Source organism: Aquarana catesbeiana, linkage group LG01 (assembly GCF_042186555.1).
Source record: "Aquarana catesbeiana isolate 2022-GZ linkage group LG01, ASM4218655v1, whole genome shotgun sequence".
Classification (NCBI taxonomy): Eukaryota; Metazoa; Chordata; class Amphibia; order Anura; family Ranidae; genus Aquarana; species Aquarana catesbeiana.
Window position 1 is genome coordinate 542,502,135 of NC_133324.1, and position 15,806 is coordinate 542,517,940.

The 15,806-nt window shown below is 45.5% G+C and overlaps 1 protein-coding gene across 1 annotated transcript in view; it reads right to left on the reverse strand.

Moving 5' to 3' along the window:
* Nucleotides 1-15,806, reverse strand: part of LOC141105219 (FYN-binding protein 1-like) — a 446,065-nt gene that overhangs the window by 73,103 nt on the left and 357,156 nt on the right. The window contains exon 13 of the mRNA XM_073595110.1: nt 9,656-9,818. Within this exon, the coding sequence (XP_073451211.1) occupies nt 9,656-9,818 (163 nt within the window). The remainder of the gene's footprint in view (nt 1-9,655; nt 9,819-15,806) is intronic.

The following is a 15,806-nucleotide window of genomic DNA, read 5'->3' on the forward strand; positions in this document are numbered from 1 at the left end:
GGGCCCGCGCTAGCCGTGAATTGGGGCCCCGATGACAGCTTTGCAGAGCGCACAGAGGACACGGGAGGATGTATTCCTCGCTAGCCAGCTGAGAGGGGGCGGGGCCGGGAGCTTCACTGACGCTCTGACCCCGCCCACGTGCAGCCTGTGTACTCGGAAAAGAGCTTCTGTAGTGAGAGCCAGTGATCGGAGTGGGAGTGTCAGTGGAGCTTCCGGCCTCGCCCCCTCTATACTGGCTGGTGAATACAGAGGTCCGGGGGCGGGGCCGGGAGCTCCAATGACACTCCCACTCCGATCACTGGCTCTCACTACAGGCGCTCTATTCCGAGTACACAGGCTGCACGTGGGCAGGGTCAGAACGTCAGTGGAGCTCCCGGCCCCGTCCCTCTCAGCTGGCTAGCGCAGAATACATCCTCCCATGTCCTCTGTGCGCTCTGCAAAGCTGTCATCGGGGCGACAATTCACGGGTAGCGCGGGCCCCCCCAACAAAGCATCAGTGGAGCTCCCAGCTGCTTTAGTGAGAGCAGAGAGTGGAAGCCCCGCCCACAGTCCTGAATGTATGTAGTGAGTTTGGCTGGCCAGGTATGTCCTTACACCCATAAAATGCCTGACTGCTTAAACCCTGAGCTGTGTTATTCAACTGTAAAGCTGTGCATTGCTGAAAGTTCTCTGACCATCACCTGTATAATGTCTGCAGTCTCTGATTGTCTCCTGTAGTATGTCTGCAGTCTCTGGTAATCTCCTGCAGTATGTCTGCAGTCTCTGATTGTCTCCTGCAGTATGTCCGCAGTCTCCGATTGTTTCCTGCAGTATGTCCGCAGTCTGATTGTCTCCTGCAGTATGTCCGCAGTCTCTGGTAATCTCCTGCAGTATGTCCGCAGTCTCTGATTGTCTCCTGCGGTATGTCCGCAGTCTCTGGTAATCTGCTGCAGTATGTCCGCAGTCTCTGGTAATCTCCTGCAGTATGTCCGCAGTCTCTGATTGTCTCCTGCAGTATGTCCGCAGTCTCTGAGTGTCTCCTGCAGTATGTCCGCAGTCTCTGAGTGTCTCCTGCAGTATGTCCGCAGTCTCTGATTGTCTCCTGCAGTATGTCCGCAGTCTCTGGTAATCTCCTGCAGTATGTCCACAGTCTCTGATTGTCTCCTGCAGTATGTCCGCAGTCTCTGATTGTCTCCTGCAGTATGTCTGCAGTCTCTGGTAATCTCCTGCAGTATGTCCGCAGTCTCTAATTGTCTCCTGCAGTATGTCCGCAGTCTCTGATTGTCTCCTGCAGTATGTACGCAGTCTCTGATTGTCTCCTGCAGTATGTCCGCAGTCTGATTGTCTCCTGCCGTATGTCCGCAGTCTCTGGTAATCTCCTGCAGTATGTCCGCAGTCTCTGATTGTCTCCTGCAGTATGTCCGCAGCCTCTGAGTGTCTCCTGCAGTATGTTCCGCAGTCTCTGATTGTCTCCTGCAGTATGTTCCGCAGTCTCTGATTGTCTCCTGCAGCATGTCCGCAGTCTCTGATTGTCTCCTGCAGTATGTCCGCAGTCTCTGGTAATCTCCTGCAGTATGTCCGCAGTCTCCGAGTGTCTCCTGCAGTATATCCGCAGTCTCTGATTGTCTCCTGCAGTATGTCCGCAGTCTCTGAATGTCTCCTGTAGCATGTCCGCAGTCTCTGATTGTCTCCTGCAGTATGTCCGCAGTCTCTGATTGTCTCCTGCAGTATGTCTGCAGTCTCTCATTGTCTCCTGCAGTATGTACGCAGTCTCTGATTGTCTCCTGCAGTATGTCCGTAGTTCTCCTGCAGTATGTCCGCAGTCTCTGATTGTCTCCTGCAGTATGTCCGCAGCCTCTGAGTGTCTCCTGCAGTATGTCCGCAGTCTCTGATTGTCTCCTGCAGTATGTCCGCAGTCTCTGATTGTCTCCTGCAGTATGTCCGCAGTCTCTGATTGTCTCCTGCAGTATGTCTGCAGTCTCTGGTAATTTGCAGTATGTCCGCTGTCTCTGATTGTCTCCTGCAGTATGTCCGCAGTCTCTGATTGTCTCCTGCAGTATGTCCGCAGTCTCTGATTGTCTCCTGCAGTATGTCCGCAGTCTCTGGTAATCTCCTGCAGTATGTCCGCAGTCTCTGAGTGTCTCCTGCAGTATGTCCGCAGTCTCTGATTGTCTCCTGCAGTATGTCCGCAGTCTCTGAATGTCTCCTGCAGCATGTCCGCAGTCTCTGATTGTTTCCTGCAGCATGTCCGCAGTCTCTGATTGTCTCCTGCAGTATGTCCGCAGTCTCTGATTGTCTCCTGCAGTATGTCCGCAGTCTCTGATTGTCTCCTGCAGTATGTACGCAGTCTCTGATTGTCTCCTGCAGTATGTCCGCAGTTCTCCTGCAGTATGTCTGCAGTTCTCCTGCAGTATGTCCGCAGTCTCTGATTGTCTCCTGCAGTATGTCCGCAGTCTCTGATTGTCTCCTGCAGTATGTCCGCAGTCTCTGATTGTCTCCTGCAGTATGTACGCAGTCTCTGATTGTCTCCTGCAGTATGTCCGCAGTTCTCCTGCAGTATGTCCGCAGTCTCTGATTGTCTCCTGCAGTATGTCCGCAGCCTCTGAGTGTCTCCTGCAGTATGTCCGCAGTCTCTGATTGTCTCCTGCAGTATGTCTGCAGTCTCTGGTAATCTCCTGCAGTATGTCCGCAGTCTCTGATTGTCTCCTGCAGTATATCCGCAGTCTCTGATTGTCTAATGCAGTATGTCCGCAGTCTCTGATTGTCTCCTGCAGTATGTCCGCAGTCTCTGGTAATTTCCTGCAGTATGTCCGCAGTCTCTGATTGTCTCCTGCAGTATGTCCGCAGTCTCTGAGTGTCTCCTGCAGTAAGTCCGCAGTCTCTGATTGTCTCCTGCAGTATGTCTGCAGTCTCTGGTAATCTCCTGCAGTATGTCCGCAGTCTCTGATTGTCTCCTGCAGTATGTACACAGTCTCTGATTGTCTCCTGCAGTATGTACGCAGTCTCTGATTGTCTCCTGCAGTATGTCCGCAGTCTGATTGTCTCCTGCCGTATGTCCGCAGTCTCTGGTAATCTCCTGCAGTATGTCCGCAGTCTCTGATTGTCTCCTGCAGTATGTACGCAGTCTCTGATTGTCTCCTGCAGTATGTCCGCAGTCTGATTGTCTCCTGCCGTATGTCCGCAGTCTCTGGTAATCTCCTGCAGTATGTCCGCAGTCTCTGATTGTCTCCTGCAGTATGTCCGCAGTCTGATTGTCTCCTGCAGTATGTCCGCAGCCTCTGAGTGTCTCCTGCAGTATGTCCGCAGTCTCTGATTGTCTCCTGCAGCATGTCCGCAGTCTCTGATTGTCTCCTGCAGTATGTCCGCAGTCTCTGGTAATCTCCTGCAGTATGTCCGCAGTCTCTGAGTGTCTCCTGCAGTATATCCGCAGTCTCTGATTGTCTCCTGCAGTATGTCCGCAGTCTCTGAATGTCTCCTGTAGCATGTCCGCAGTCTCTGATTGTCTCCTGCAGTATGTCCGCAGTCTCTGAATGTCTCCTGTAGCATGTCCGCAGTCTCTGATTGTCTCCTGCAGTATGTCCGCAGTCTCTGATTGTCTCCTGCAGTATGTCTGCAGTCTCTGATTGTCTCCTGCAGTATGTCCGCAGTCTCTGATTGTCTCCTGCAGTATGTACGCAGTCTCTGATTGTCTCCTGCAGTATGTCCGCAGTTCTCCTGCAGTATGTCCGCAGTCTCTGATTGTCTCTTGCAGTATGTCCGCAGCCTCTGAGTGTCTCCTGCAGTATGTCCGCAGTCTCTGATTGTCTCCTGCAGTATGTCCGCAGTCTCTGATTGTCTCCTGCAGTATGTCTGCAGTCTCTGGTAATCTCCTGCAGTATGTCCGCTGTCTCTGATTGTCTCCTGCAGTATGTCCGCAGTCTCTGATTGTCTCCTGCAGTATGTCCGCAGTCTCTGATTGTCTCCTGCAGTATGTCCGCAGTCTCTGGTAATCTCCTGCAGTATGTCCGCAGTCTCTGAGTGTCTCCTGCAGTATGTCCGCAGTCTCTGATTGTCTCCTGCAGTATGTCCGCAGTCTCTGAATGTCTCCTGCAGCATGTCCGCAGTCTCTGATTGTCTCCTGCAGCATGTCCGCAGTCTCTGATTGTCTCCTGCAGTATGTCCGCAGTCTCTGATTGTCTCCTGCAGTATGTCCGCAGTCTCTGGTAATCTCCTGCAGTATGTCCGCAGTCTCTGGTAATCTCCTGCAGTATGTCCGCAGTCTCTGGTAATCTCCTGCAGTATGTCCGCAGTCTCTGGTAATCTCCTGCAGTATGTCCGCAGTCTCTGAGTGTCTCCTGCAGTATGTCCGCAGTCTCTGTCTCCTGCAGTATGTCCGCAGTCTCTGAATGTCTCCTGCAGCATGTCCGCAGTCTCTGATTGTCTCCTGCAGTATGTCCGCAGTCTCTGATTGTCTCCTGCAGTATGTCCGCAGTTCTCCTGCAGTATGTCCGCAGTCTCTGAATGTCTCCTGCAGCATGTCCGCAGTCTCTGATTGTCTCCTGCAGTATGTACGCAGTCTCTGATTGTCTCCTGCAGTATGTCCGCAGTTCTCCTGCAGTATGTCCGCAGTCTCTGATTGTCTCCTGCAGTATGTCCGCAGCCTCTGAGTGTCTCCTGCAGTATGTCCGCAGTCTCTGATTGTCTCCTGCAGTATGTCCGCAGTCTCTGATTGTCTCCTGCAGTATGTCTGCAGTCTCTGGTAATCTCCTGCAGTATGTCCGCAGTCTCTGATTGTCTCCTGCAGTATGTCCGCAGTCTCTGATTGTCTCCTGCAGTATGTCCGCAGTCTCTGATTGTCTCCTGCAGTATGTCCGCAGTCTCTGGTAATTTCCTGCAGTATGTCCGCAGTCTCTGAGTGTCTCCTGCAGTATGTCCGCAGTCTCTGATTGTCTCCTGCAGTATGTCCGCAGTCTCTGATTGTCTCCTGCAGTATGTCCGCAGTCTCTGAATGTCTCCTGCAGCATGTCTGCAGTCTCTGATTGTCTCCTGCAGTATGTCCACAGTCTCTGATTGTCTCCTGCAGTATGTCCGCAGTCTCTGATTGTCTCCTGCAGTATGTCCGCAGTCTCTGGTAATCTCCTGCAGTATGTCCGCAGTCTCTGAGTGTCTCCTGCAGTATGTCCGCAGTCTCTGATTGTCTCCTGCAGTATGTCCGCAGTCTCTGAATGTCTCCTGCAGCATGTCCGCAGTCTCTGATTGTCTCCTGCAGTATGTCCGCAGTCTCTGAATGTCTCCTGCAGTATGTCCGCAGTCTCTGATTGTCTCCTGCAGTATGTCCGCAGTCTCTGATTGTCTCCTGCAGTATGTACGCAGTCTCTGATTGTCTCCTGCAGTATGTCCGCAGTTCTCCTGCAGTATGTCCGCAGTCTCTGATTGTCTCCTGCAGTATGTCCGCAGTCTCTGAGTGTCTCCTGCAGTATGTTCGCAGTCTCTGATTGTCTCCTGCAGTATGTCCGCAGTCTCTGGTAATCTCCTGCAGTATGTCCGCAGTCTCTGGTAATCTCCTGCAGTATGTCCGCAGTCTCTGATTGTCTCCTGCAGTATGTCCGCAGTCTCTGATTGTCTCCTGCAGTATGTCTGCAGTAACTGGTAATCTCCTGCAGTATGTCTGCAGTCTCTAATTGTCTCCTGCAGTATGTACACAGTCTCTGATTGTCTCCTGCAGTATGTCCGCAGTCTGATTGTCTCCTGCCGTATGTCCGCAGTCTCTGGTAATCTCCTGCAGTATGTCCGCAGTCTCTGATTGTCTCCTGCAGTATGTCCGCAGCCTCTGAGTGTCTCCTGCAGTATGTCCGCAGTCTCTGATTGTCTCCTGCAGTATGTTCGCAGTCTCTGATTGTCTCCTGCAGTATGTCCGCAGTCTCTGGTAATCTCCTGCAGTATGTCCGCAGTCTCTGATTGTCTCCTGCAGTATGTCCGCAGTCTCTGATTGTCTCCTGCAGTATGTCCGCAGTCTCTGATTGTCTCCTGCAGTATGTCTGCAGTCTCTGGTAATCTCCTGCAGTATGTCTGCAGTCTCTAATTGTCTCCTGCAGTATGTACACAGTCTCTGATTGTCTCCTGCAGTATGTCCGCAGTCTCTGATTGTCTCCTGCAGTATGTCCGCAGTCTCTCATTGTCTCCTGCAGTATGTCCGCAGTCTCTGATTGTCTCCTGCAGTATGTACGCAGTCTGATTGTCTCCTGCAGTATGTCCGCAGTTCTCCTGCAGTATGTCCGCAGTCTCTGATTGTCTCCTGCAGTATGTCCGCAGCCTCTGAGTGTCTCCTGCAGTATGTCCGCAGCCTCTGAGTGTCTCCTGCAGTATGTCCGCAGCCTCTGAGTGTCTCCTGCAGTATGTCCGCAGTCTCTGATTGTCTCCTGCAGTATGTCCGCAGTCTCTGATTGTCTCCTGCAGTATGTCCGCAGTCTCTGGTAATTTCCTGCAGTATGTCCGCAGTCTCTGACTGTCTCCTGCAGTATGTCCGCAGTCTCTGAATCTCTCCTGTAGTATGTGTATTAATGTGCCCCTTTACTTGCTCAATTATTTGGGATTGCTCCACTGCTCAGTGAGAGGTAATGATGTGCATGAACCTCTAGCAACCAATCAGCAAACAGTAGTGATCTGCTTTAATCTCTAGCAACCAATCAGTAAGTGCTAATGATGTGCTGTAACCCCTAGCAACCAATTAGTGAGCGCTAATAATGTACATTAACCTCTAGCAACCAGTCGGCAAGCAGAAATTATGTGTTGTAACCTCTAGAAATCAGCCAGTGAGCAGTAAGGATAGGCTGTAACCTCTGGCAAACAATTGCAATCGCTGCGTGATCTGCTGCAGTAAACTGATTTTGAGTCTACCTGCTATTTTTTGTATGTCTCAGAATGGAGGAGGGGGGGCCCAAGAAAATGTTTCCAATCAAAATTAAAGACGGCCCTGAACTCTTGTGCTCTGTTTGCATATAATTACTATGTGGTTCCAACTTCCTACATGCAATTTGTAATAAAAAATGTCCTTGTGCAAAAAATAAATCCAAAGTGCCAGTGCATCAGCACTGTGCTCCAAACAAATATTGGCCGCTTACCAGATGGAATGAACCCGCTAAGAGATTATATGCGCATACATAAGATCACCTCTAAGGATAGGTTGACAGCCGGCCTCAGGAGATGGATCCAAGCTCACGTCTCTCACAGCATGTAGTAATAAAAGCAATTTAGAAGGATCATAGTGCATTAATGTATAAAAGTTTGCTTATTAAAAATAAATTTGCACTTACAACATAGTTGTTTGAATCTGGCAGATAATCATCAGTTGTGTATGGTCACCTGCAGAACTGTCCACGCATGTTGACATCATGCTACTGGCTCCGACCCGACGTGTTTTCTCTCAGAAGGCATTGATTGGGAATAGAGGCTGCCTCCATTAATGAGCCTACTCCGTTGTTTTATCACTACATGATGTGAGAGGTGTGAGCTTGGAGCCATCTCCTGAGGCCGGCTGACAACCTATCCTTAGTGTTGCACTTGCACTTTGGATTTATTTTTTTGCACAAGAACATTTTTTTTATTATATATTGCATGTGGGAAGTTGGAACCACATAGTAATTACATGCAAACAGACCACAAGAGTTGCTGGAGCACAGATCATTTTGTATGAACTTTTGGAGCACCTGTCCAATGTAGTTGTATTTGTTGCAGCAGGTTTTTTAACCATTTGTATTCGGCTATATATGTATGATTACATCACAGTATATAAACACTTTGTATGGTTGCACATAGCACTTTATATATAGTGTGGAATATCTTTTATTTTATTGAATATGTTTTGAGATCCTGTTTAATGTTCTATTTTTGGATCAATTGTCACATTTATTTTGGATAGAAACAGCGCATCATATGGATATATATATTTAAGAGCACCTGAAAGCCACACAAATGGGACACACTACTTTTCCTCACCTTTTATCTCTATCCCCGCTATATCTCATGATGCTGACCTCTTAGCAGCCTTCACTGACAGGGATGATGGTATAGCAAAGGGTATCAAGGTCCTTGAAACAAGTCTGCCAGCAGCAAACCACCAGTTGTAGAGTATAGCAGGCAAATTTCTCTGCTCCAGATGCTGCAGCGAAAAAAAAAAAATACACTCCCTCCACATGCCCAGCGTCTAAATTCCAGCTTGTCCAAACTGCTGGCTTTACAACTCCTGCCTTTCCATCCGGTGGATTCTGCCCCCTTCTGTGAATTTGCAGAATGTGCTGTACCACAATGAGAGGGTCCCAGTCACTATTTCTTTGCACCTAAGGCCATTTCAGCTCTATACCATCACGTGGAAGGCAATGATTTGGCATCATTGGGCAAGACAGTCAGTAGCAAGGTCCACGTTACTGCTGACACGTGGTCCACCAAGCATGGTCAGGGATGATATTTCATTCACAACACACTGGGTAACTCTGCTTGCAAACAGGAAAGATGCAGGACAGGGCTCAGTGCTGGAACTTGATTTCCCACCATGTCTCTATGCAGATGGCGGTCCTCAGCACCCTTTTCTGCTGAATTGTTCTATGAACCACCAGTACCCCCTAAGCGCTCAAGGGGTCATTCAACGAGTCAGGTTAAAAGATGCCATGCAGTGCTTCAGCTGGACTGTCTAGGGGACAAGAGCCACACTGGAGCAGAGATTCTTTTAGCTCTGCAGGAGCAGGCCCAGAGGTGGTTCACACCACGGAACCTTGAGCCAGGAATGGTGGTGTGCGATAATGGCACTAACCTTTTGTCTGCCCTTCGACAGGGAAAGTTGACACATGTACAATGCCTGGCACGTGTCCTCAATTTGGTGGTGCAGCATTTCTTAAACAGGTACCCAGGGTTGCAAGATCTTCTAAGGCAGGCCAGAAAAGTCTGTAGCCATTTCAGGCGGTCATACACAGCCAGTGTCCGGTTGGCTGAATTTCAGTGGGAATTCCACCTGCCCTTAAACTGCCTGATTTGTGACATGCTCACCGGGTGGAACTCAACTTTGGCAATTCTGCAGCAGCTGAACATGCAGCAGATGACCATCAATGAGTACCTGTGTGAGTATGGCACAAAGACAGGCTCAGGGGAGCTCGGCTTTTTTTCCCCAAGCCAATGGCTGCTGATAAAGAATGCATGCACTTGTACTGTCACCATTTGAGGAGGCGACAAGAATGGTAAGCAATGCATGCATCAGAGACACTATCCCTTTGAGGAGGCAGTTCCAGATTGTGTAATCCTCAGTGACCCCAATGATTCTGCTTCTAATGCCTCCTTGCAGTGCATGGGCATCCTTATTCTTCAAAGCCTACAAAAGGACCCAAGAATTTGTGGCATCAAGGAGAAGGATCATTATTAGTTGGCAACCCTCCTTGACCACCGTTACAAGGAGAAAGTCTCAGAACTCATCCTGCCTTTGCAGAGGGAGCACAGGATGAAATATTTTGAAGACACCTTAAAGAGGAGTTTATGTAACACCTTTCCAGAGTCTAGTAGGTTACAGTCTCATGGAAAAGGTATGGTTAAGGCTTCTGTTAGTCATACATATGAAATTTCATATGCTGCTGCTTTAAATGTAGGTTACATAATATACATAAGTAAAACCAAAAATAGGCATATAAATAAATTGTGTGTCTGAAATACATACATTTGCCTTTACTATTTCTGCACAGTATTTTTTCTGGATTGGTGAACTGAATCACTTCAAAGATTTCTCCTTTACTGATTGGCAGATCTTTTCCTCCACCTCTCTTGTTTCCAGCACTCGGGACTACCATCATACGAGTCAAAACCCTTATTTCTCCTTCAAACTATATGAATAAAGAGAAAAAAAGACAATAGGTCAATTTACTAAAGAGTTGATAATCTTCACACAATCAAATATTGTGTAAATATTCAATAAAATTATTCAATTATATGAAGAGAACATTTCCATTGGTTTATTTAACCTGTGTTAGTAAATAACTGAAGTAAGTACAGCTTGCTTTTGATTTAGCTTCTGTAAATATAATCATAAATTTACTCTTGTAATTATATTGTAAGTCTTGGTATATTACTTTTGGTCCTGTATGGTGTGTGTGTTGGATTGGGGGCAGCAAAAGGTGCAGCTGACTGACCTCTTTAGCAGTAGGCACTCTTGTTCTGCTCTCCCTCCAAGAGCACCTGCCCTGTTCAGGTTATTAATTAAAAACTGGAATGCTGCCAAGGCACTGGTGGGAAGGGGAGCAAGGTGATCTGAAATGGCTTAGGTCTCTCTAATGCACGTGGATGTTTTGAGACTCTAGCATTATATTCCTTCATTTTTCTGCACCTAGGGAGCTGCAGGTGGTGCATACTTGGGAATACTCTTTTTCGTACATCGTATTAAAAACATGTCATATGCCCATGCTGGAGATCATGCAGATGCACAATAGAATCGGCATATACCCAAGTACAGCCTCTTATACAGCTGTAGGCAGGGGTTAATTGACTGGCTCTTTACAGGAGAATTTGTATTAAATCTTGCCAGGAAGTAAGGTGAATTCACATCCTTTCTGACAGGATCTCATATAAAATCTGGATGGAGCTTAACAGTAGGGGTAATCTGATAGAAATAGTGGATCCTGGTCAGGAGATGGACTGAAGGACTTAAATCTTTTTTTCTAACCTCAGTATGGCATCCCTACACTGGGTTATGGAAGGGGACTGGTTGTGAGTTACTGCACTGAAGAGGATTTTTGTACTATAGAGTGTTACTACTGACTACCTCAATACAAACAAAATGGAGTTGTACCAAATCTCTGGCTGAATTGGAGTGATTAAAATGGATGCCTACTATCATTAAAGCTGTGAGTTGGGACAGCACATCATTAGACCACTGTACTGGACAAGTGCATCTCATGGAGAAACACACTGTGGTATAAAGGATATTGAGGAGACAACTCTAGTACAAACCTGGTCAGGTTGTGGCAGGTGCTGGCTTGAAAATTAGGTCTCCCCCATTTTGGTGAGGAGCTGACCACTTCTATGTAGCACACGACATGTGACCTGGGCCCTTAGGTCACATGAGCCTCAGGTGTGCAAGAGACCTATTCTGTAACCATGGAGGAGATGTTCACCCCGACACAAGTACCATTGCCAGCCATCAGTGGGTCATTGTTAATGATACCAGGGGTATGGTAAGTGAAGGGTTTATAAACCGCTATACAGTGAGGGAAAAAGTATCTGATCCCCTGCTGATTTTGTACGTTTGCCCACTGACAAAGAAATGACTATTATTTTTTAATTTTTAAATGTCTATAATTTCAATGTTAGGTTTATTTTAACAGTGAGAGACAGAATAACAACAAAAATATCCAGAAAAATGTGTTTCAAAAAGTTATAAATTGATTTGCATTTTAATGAGGCAAATAAGTATTTGATCCCCTATCAATCAGCAAGATTTTTGGTTCCCAGGTGTCTTCTATAGAGGTAACGAGCTGAGATTAGGAGCACTCTCTTAAAGGGAATGCTCCTAATCTCAGCTTGTTACCTGTATAAAAGACACCTGTCCACAGAAGCAATCATTCAGATTCCAATCTATCCACTATGGCCAAGACCAAAGAGCTGTCAGGGACAAGATTGTAGACTTACACAAGGCTGGAATGGGCTACAAGACCATCGCCAAGCAGCTTCACGATTGGTGTGACTGTTAGTGCGATTATTCGCAAATGGAAGAAACACAAAATAACTGTCAATTTCCCTCGGTCTGGGGCTCCATGCAAGATCTCACCTTGTGGAGTTTCTATGATCATGAGAACGGTGAGGAATCAGTACAAAACTATGCAAGAGAATCTTGTCAATGATCTCAAAGCAGCTGGGACCATAGCACCAAGAAAACAATTGGTAACACACTACGCCGTGAAGGACTGAAATCCTGCAGCGCCCACAAGGTTCCCCTGCTCAAGAAAGCACATGTATAGGCCCGTCTGAAGTTTTCTAATGAACATCTGAATGATTCAGAAGTGAACTGGGTGAAAGTGTTGTGGTCAGATGACACAAAAATCGAGCTCTTTGGCATCAACTCAACTCGCCGTGTTTGAAGAAGGAATGCTGTCAATGACCCCAAGAACACCATCCCTACCGTCAAACATGGAGGTGGAAACATTATGCTTTGGGGGTGTTTTTCTGCTAAGGGAACAGGACAACTTCACTGCATCAAAAGGAGATGGATGGGGCCATGTATCGTCAAATCGTGGGTTAAGATACCTCATTCCCTCAGCCAGGGCATTGAAAATGGGTCATGGATGGGTATTCCAGCATGACAATGACCCAAAACATGTGGCCAAGACAACAAAGGAGTGGCTCAAGAAGAAGCACATTAAGGTCCTTGAGTGGCCTAGCCAGTCTTCAGACCTTAATCCCATAGAAAATATGTGGAGGGAGCTGAAGGTTCGAGTCGCCAAACGTAAGCCTCGAAACTTTAATGACTTGGAGAGGATCTGCAAAGAGGAGTGGGAAAAAATTCCCTCTGAGATGTGTGCAAACCTGGTGGCCAACTACAAGAAACGTCTGACCTCTGTGATTGCCAACAAGAGTTTTGCCACCAAGTACTAAGTCATGTTTTGCGAAGGGGTCAAATATTTATTTCACTCATTAAAATGTAAATCAATTTATAACTTTTTTTATAATGCTTTTTTCTGGATATTTTTGTTTTTATTCTGTCTCTCAATGTTAAAATAAACCTACCATTAAAATTATAGACTGATCATTTCTTTGTCAGTGGGCAAATGTACACCAGCTGCAGAAGTGAAGTTGTGGGTGGGCTGTGAATTGTGTGTGTGCCCAGGCCTTGGACAGCCCTGTTCTGTGGAACCCCTAGTGGAATGTGTGGGTAGGGATGAGCTGAACACCCCCCCCCCCCCCAGTTCGGTTCGCAGCAGAACATGCGAACAGGCAAAAATTTTGTTCGAACACGTGGACACCGTTAAAGTCTATGGGACACGAATGTGAAAAATCAAAAGTGCTCATTTTAAAGGGTTATATGCAAGTTATTGCCATAAAAGTGTTTAGGGAAACGGGTCCTGCCCCAGGGGACATGTATCAATGCAAAAAAAAATTTTCGGGAGCAGTGATTTTAATATTGCTTAAAGTGAAACAATAAAAATGAAATATGAATATAAAAATATTCCTTTAAATATCGTGCCTGGGGCGTTCCGCGGCGCTCAAATTTTCTGCAAACACCCCATATATTCAGTTCATTTTAGAACAAGCGAACACCTGATGTTCGCATTGAACTTACATCCGACATGAACCGTGGGCTCATCCCTATGTCTGGGGGACTTTGTTGCAGCTGCCACTGTTTTCACAGCTATTCACTTTCATGCACAGCTGTACTTGCCACATGCAGCTTTCCACACGTGGAAAAATGCCGAGATTTTTTGCATGAGATCTTGGAAAATGTCAGTGCCTCTGCTGTGAATTTTGCACATGAATTGCTCCACACTGCTTGCAGCTAAAGAGGCCAGTGAAAGCTGAAAGCTTGTTTTAAAGCTCAGTTGCTGTGTATTAAAATGTATATACATTTAAAGGTCCAAGTAACCTGTAAATGTGAAATGTTATGGGGCGTAGCTTTTGGTTGTGCATGGCTTATAGTGAGCTTGTGGCTGGGTATAGACATTCAGGTATTTAAATATTTTTAACAAACAGTGAGACAATGGGAAACTGGAAGCACTGAAGTTGTTCAGGTTGTTCTTTCAGGCACCTAAGCTTATTCTGCTCCTAGATCATCTGCTCCGTGCTTAAATGAGGGATTAAAAAGTTGGGAGTTTGCTGAATTTCTGCAGGGAAGGAGGAGTTGGGTGAGTTGAAATTCTGAGAGAATTACTCGAAAGGAATTTAATGCATCAGCTTTGTACTTTGAGCATAAATATCTCCACAGTGCCAGCAAACACAGAGGGAGGACAAGTTTAACCATAAAACATAAATATGCTCCCTTCAGTCCCCTCCAACCTTTTCCAGTACAAAATATTAAACTTTGGATGCAGATGCTACAGTAATAACAAATGCATGTTTGAAAAATACTAGTTTTCTGACTGTTTTACAGAACTCCTGGCTCAGAAGTATGAAAATCACAGAAGCCAGCAATTAAAGCATATTTAGCAGCGCTTAACAGTGGCAGTCTCCTTGTTTATCTCTTAACAGGTTTTGTTTAATGAAATCTAAAAGATGAGTTACCAGATAAAAAGGGCACTCACAGAGTTAAAAAGATACTCTGTAAGCATCTACAAATGATTGTGGTTATTACTTGGATATTGTTTGGTATATATATATTTTTTTATAATAAATGTTGTTCTCCTGGACTAATTTTGCATAACACATGATCTCCAGCAATTCATTAAATAAATTGCACAGTGTTCCAGAATTTGCAAAGAGTTTAAGACATCTTAACACACCTCTAATACTGTTATTGTATCTCAATATCAACCATTTACAATTTTTTTAAATGAACACCTGTGTTCATTTTGCAGTAAAGCTTTCTTGCTGAAATGTTAACCACATGAGCAGAACATTTTCTGCTATTCAGCACTGTGCTACTTTAACTGGCAATTGCGTGGTCATGTAACATTTTACCCAAATTAAATTTATATAATTTTTTCACAGTCTTCTTTTGGTGGTATTTGATCCCCACTAGGTCTTTTTTATTATATAAACAAAAAAAGACTGAGAATTTAGAAGAAAAAAAACAATATTTTGTACTTTCTGTTATAAAACATATTGAATAAAATTAAATTGCTTCATGAATTTAGGCTAAAATGTATTTTGCTATATGTCTTTGGTAAAAAAAAATGCCAATAAGTGTATATTAATTGATTTGTGTGAACGTTATAGCATCTACAAACCATGCAATATATATTGGAATTTACGCTTTTAAGCAGCTCTGACTTTGACTGCTTATCACATTTCTAGAGGCACTAAAATGCCAGGACAGTACAACCCCCCCCCTCCCCCCCAATGATGTCTTTTTGGAAAGTAGGCACCCCAAGGAATTTGCTTAAACTTATGATGAGTCCATAGAGGATTTTATTTTTTTCCCACAAGTTTTGGAAAATGGCAAAAAAAATATTTTTTTACACAAAGTTGTCTCTTTAATGAAATATTTTACACACATGCCATGGGTATATGTGGAATTATACCCAAAAATACATTCTGCTACTTCTCCCGAGTATGGGGATACCACATGTATGAAACTTTTTGGCACCCTAGCCAAGTACAGGGGCCAAAAAGCCAATGACCACCTTCAGGCTTTCAAGGTGCGTTAATTACGCATTGGATCTCCTGACTAACTATCACATTTTTGGAGGTTCTAAAATGCCAGGACACTGTAAACACCCCCAAATGACACCTTTTTGGAAAAAAAAAGTACACACCCCAAGGTATTTGCTGAGAGGCATGCTGAGTCTTTGGAATGTTTTATTTTTTGCCACACAGTTTTGGAAAACGACAAAAAAAGTCTCTTTTTTCCACAAAGTTGTCACTTTAATCAGATGTTTCTCACACACGTCATGGGCATATGTGGCATTATACCCCAAAACACATTCTTCTCCTGAGTATGAGGATACCACATGTGTGAGACTTTTTGGAGACCCAAAACACCAGGCTTTCAAAGGGCATAACTTGCGCATTTCATTTCCTGGCTACCTATCACAGTTTTGGAGGCCCAAAAATGCCAGGATAATGCAAACATCCCCAATTGACACCTTTTGAGAAAGCAGACACTCCAAGGCATTTGATAAAAGGCATGGTGAGTATTTTTCAGATCTAATTTTTTTGTCACAAGG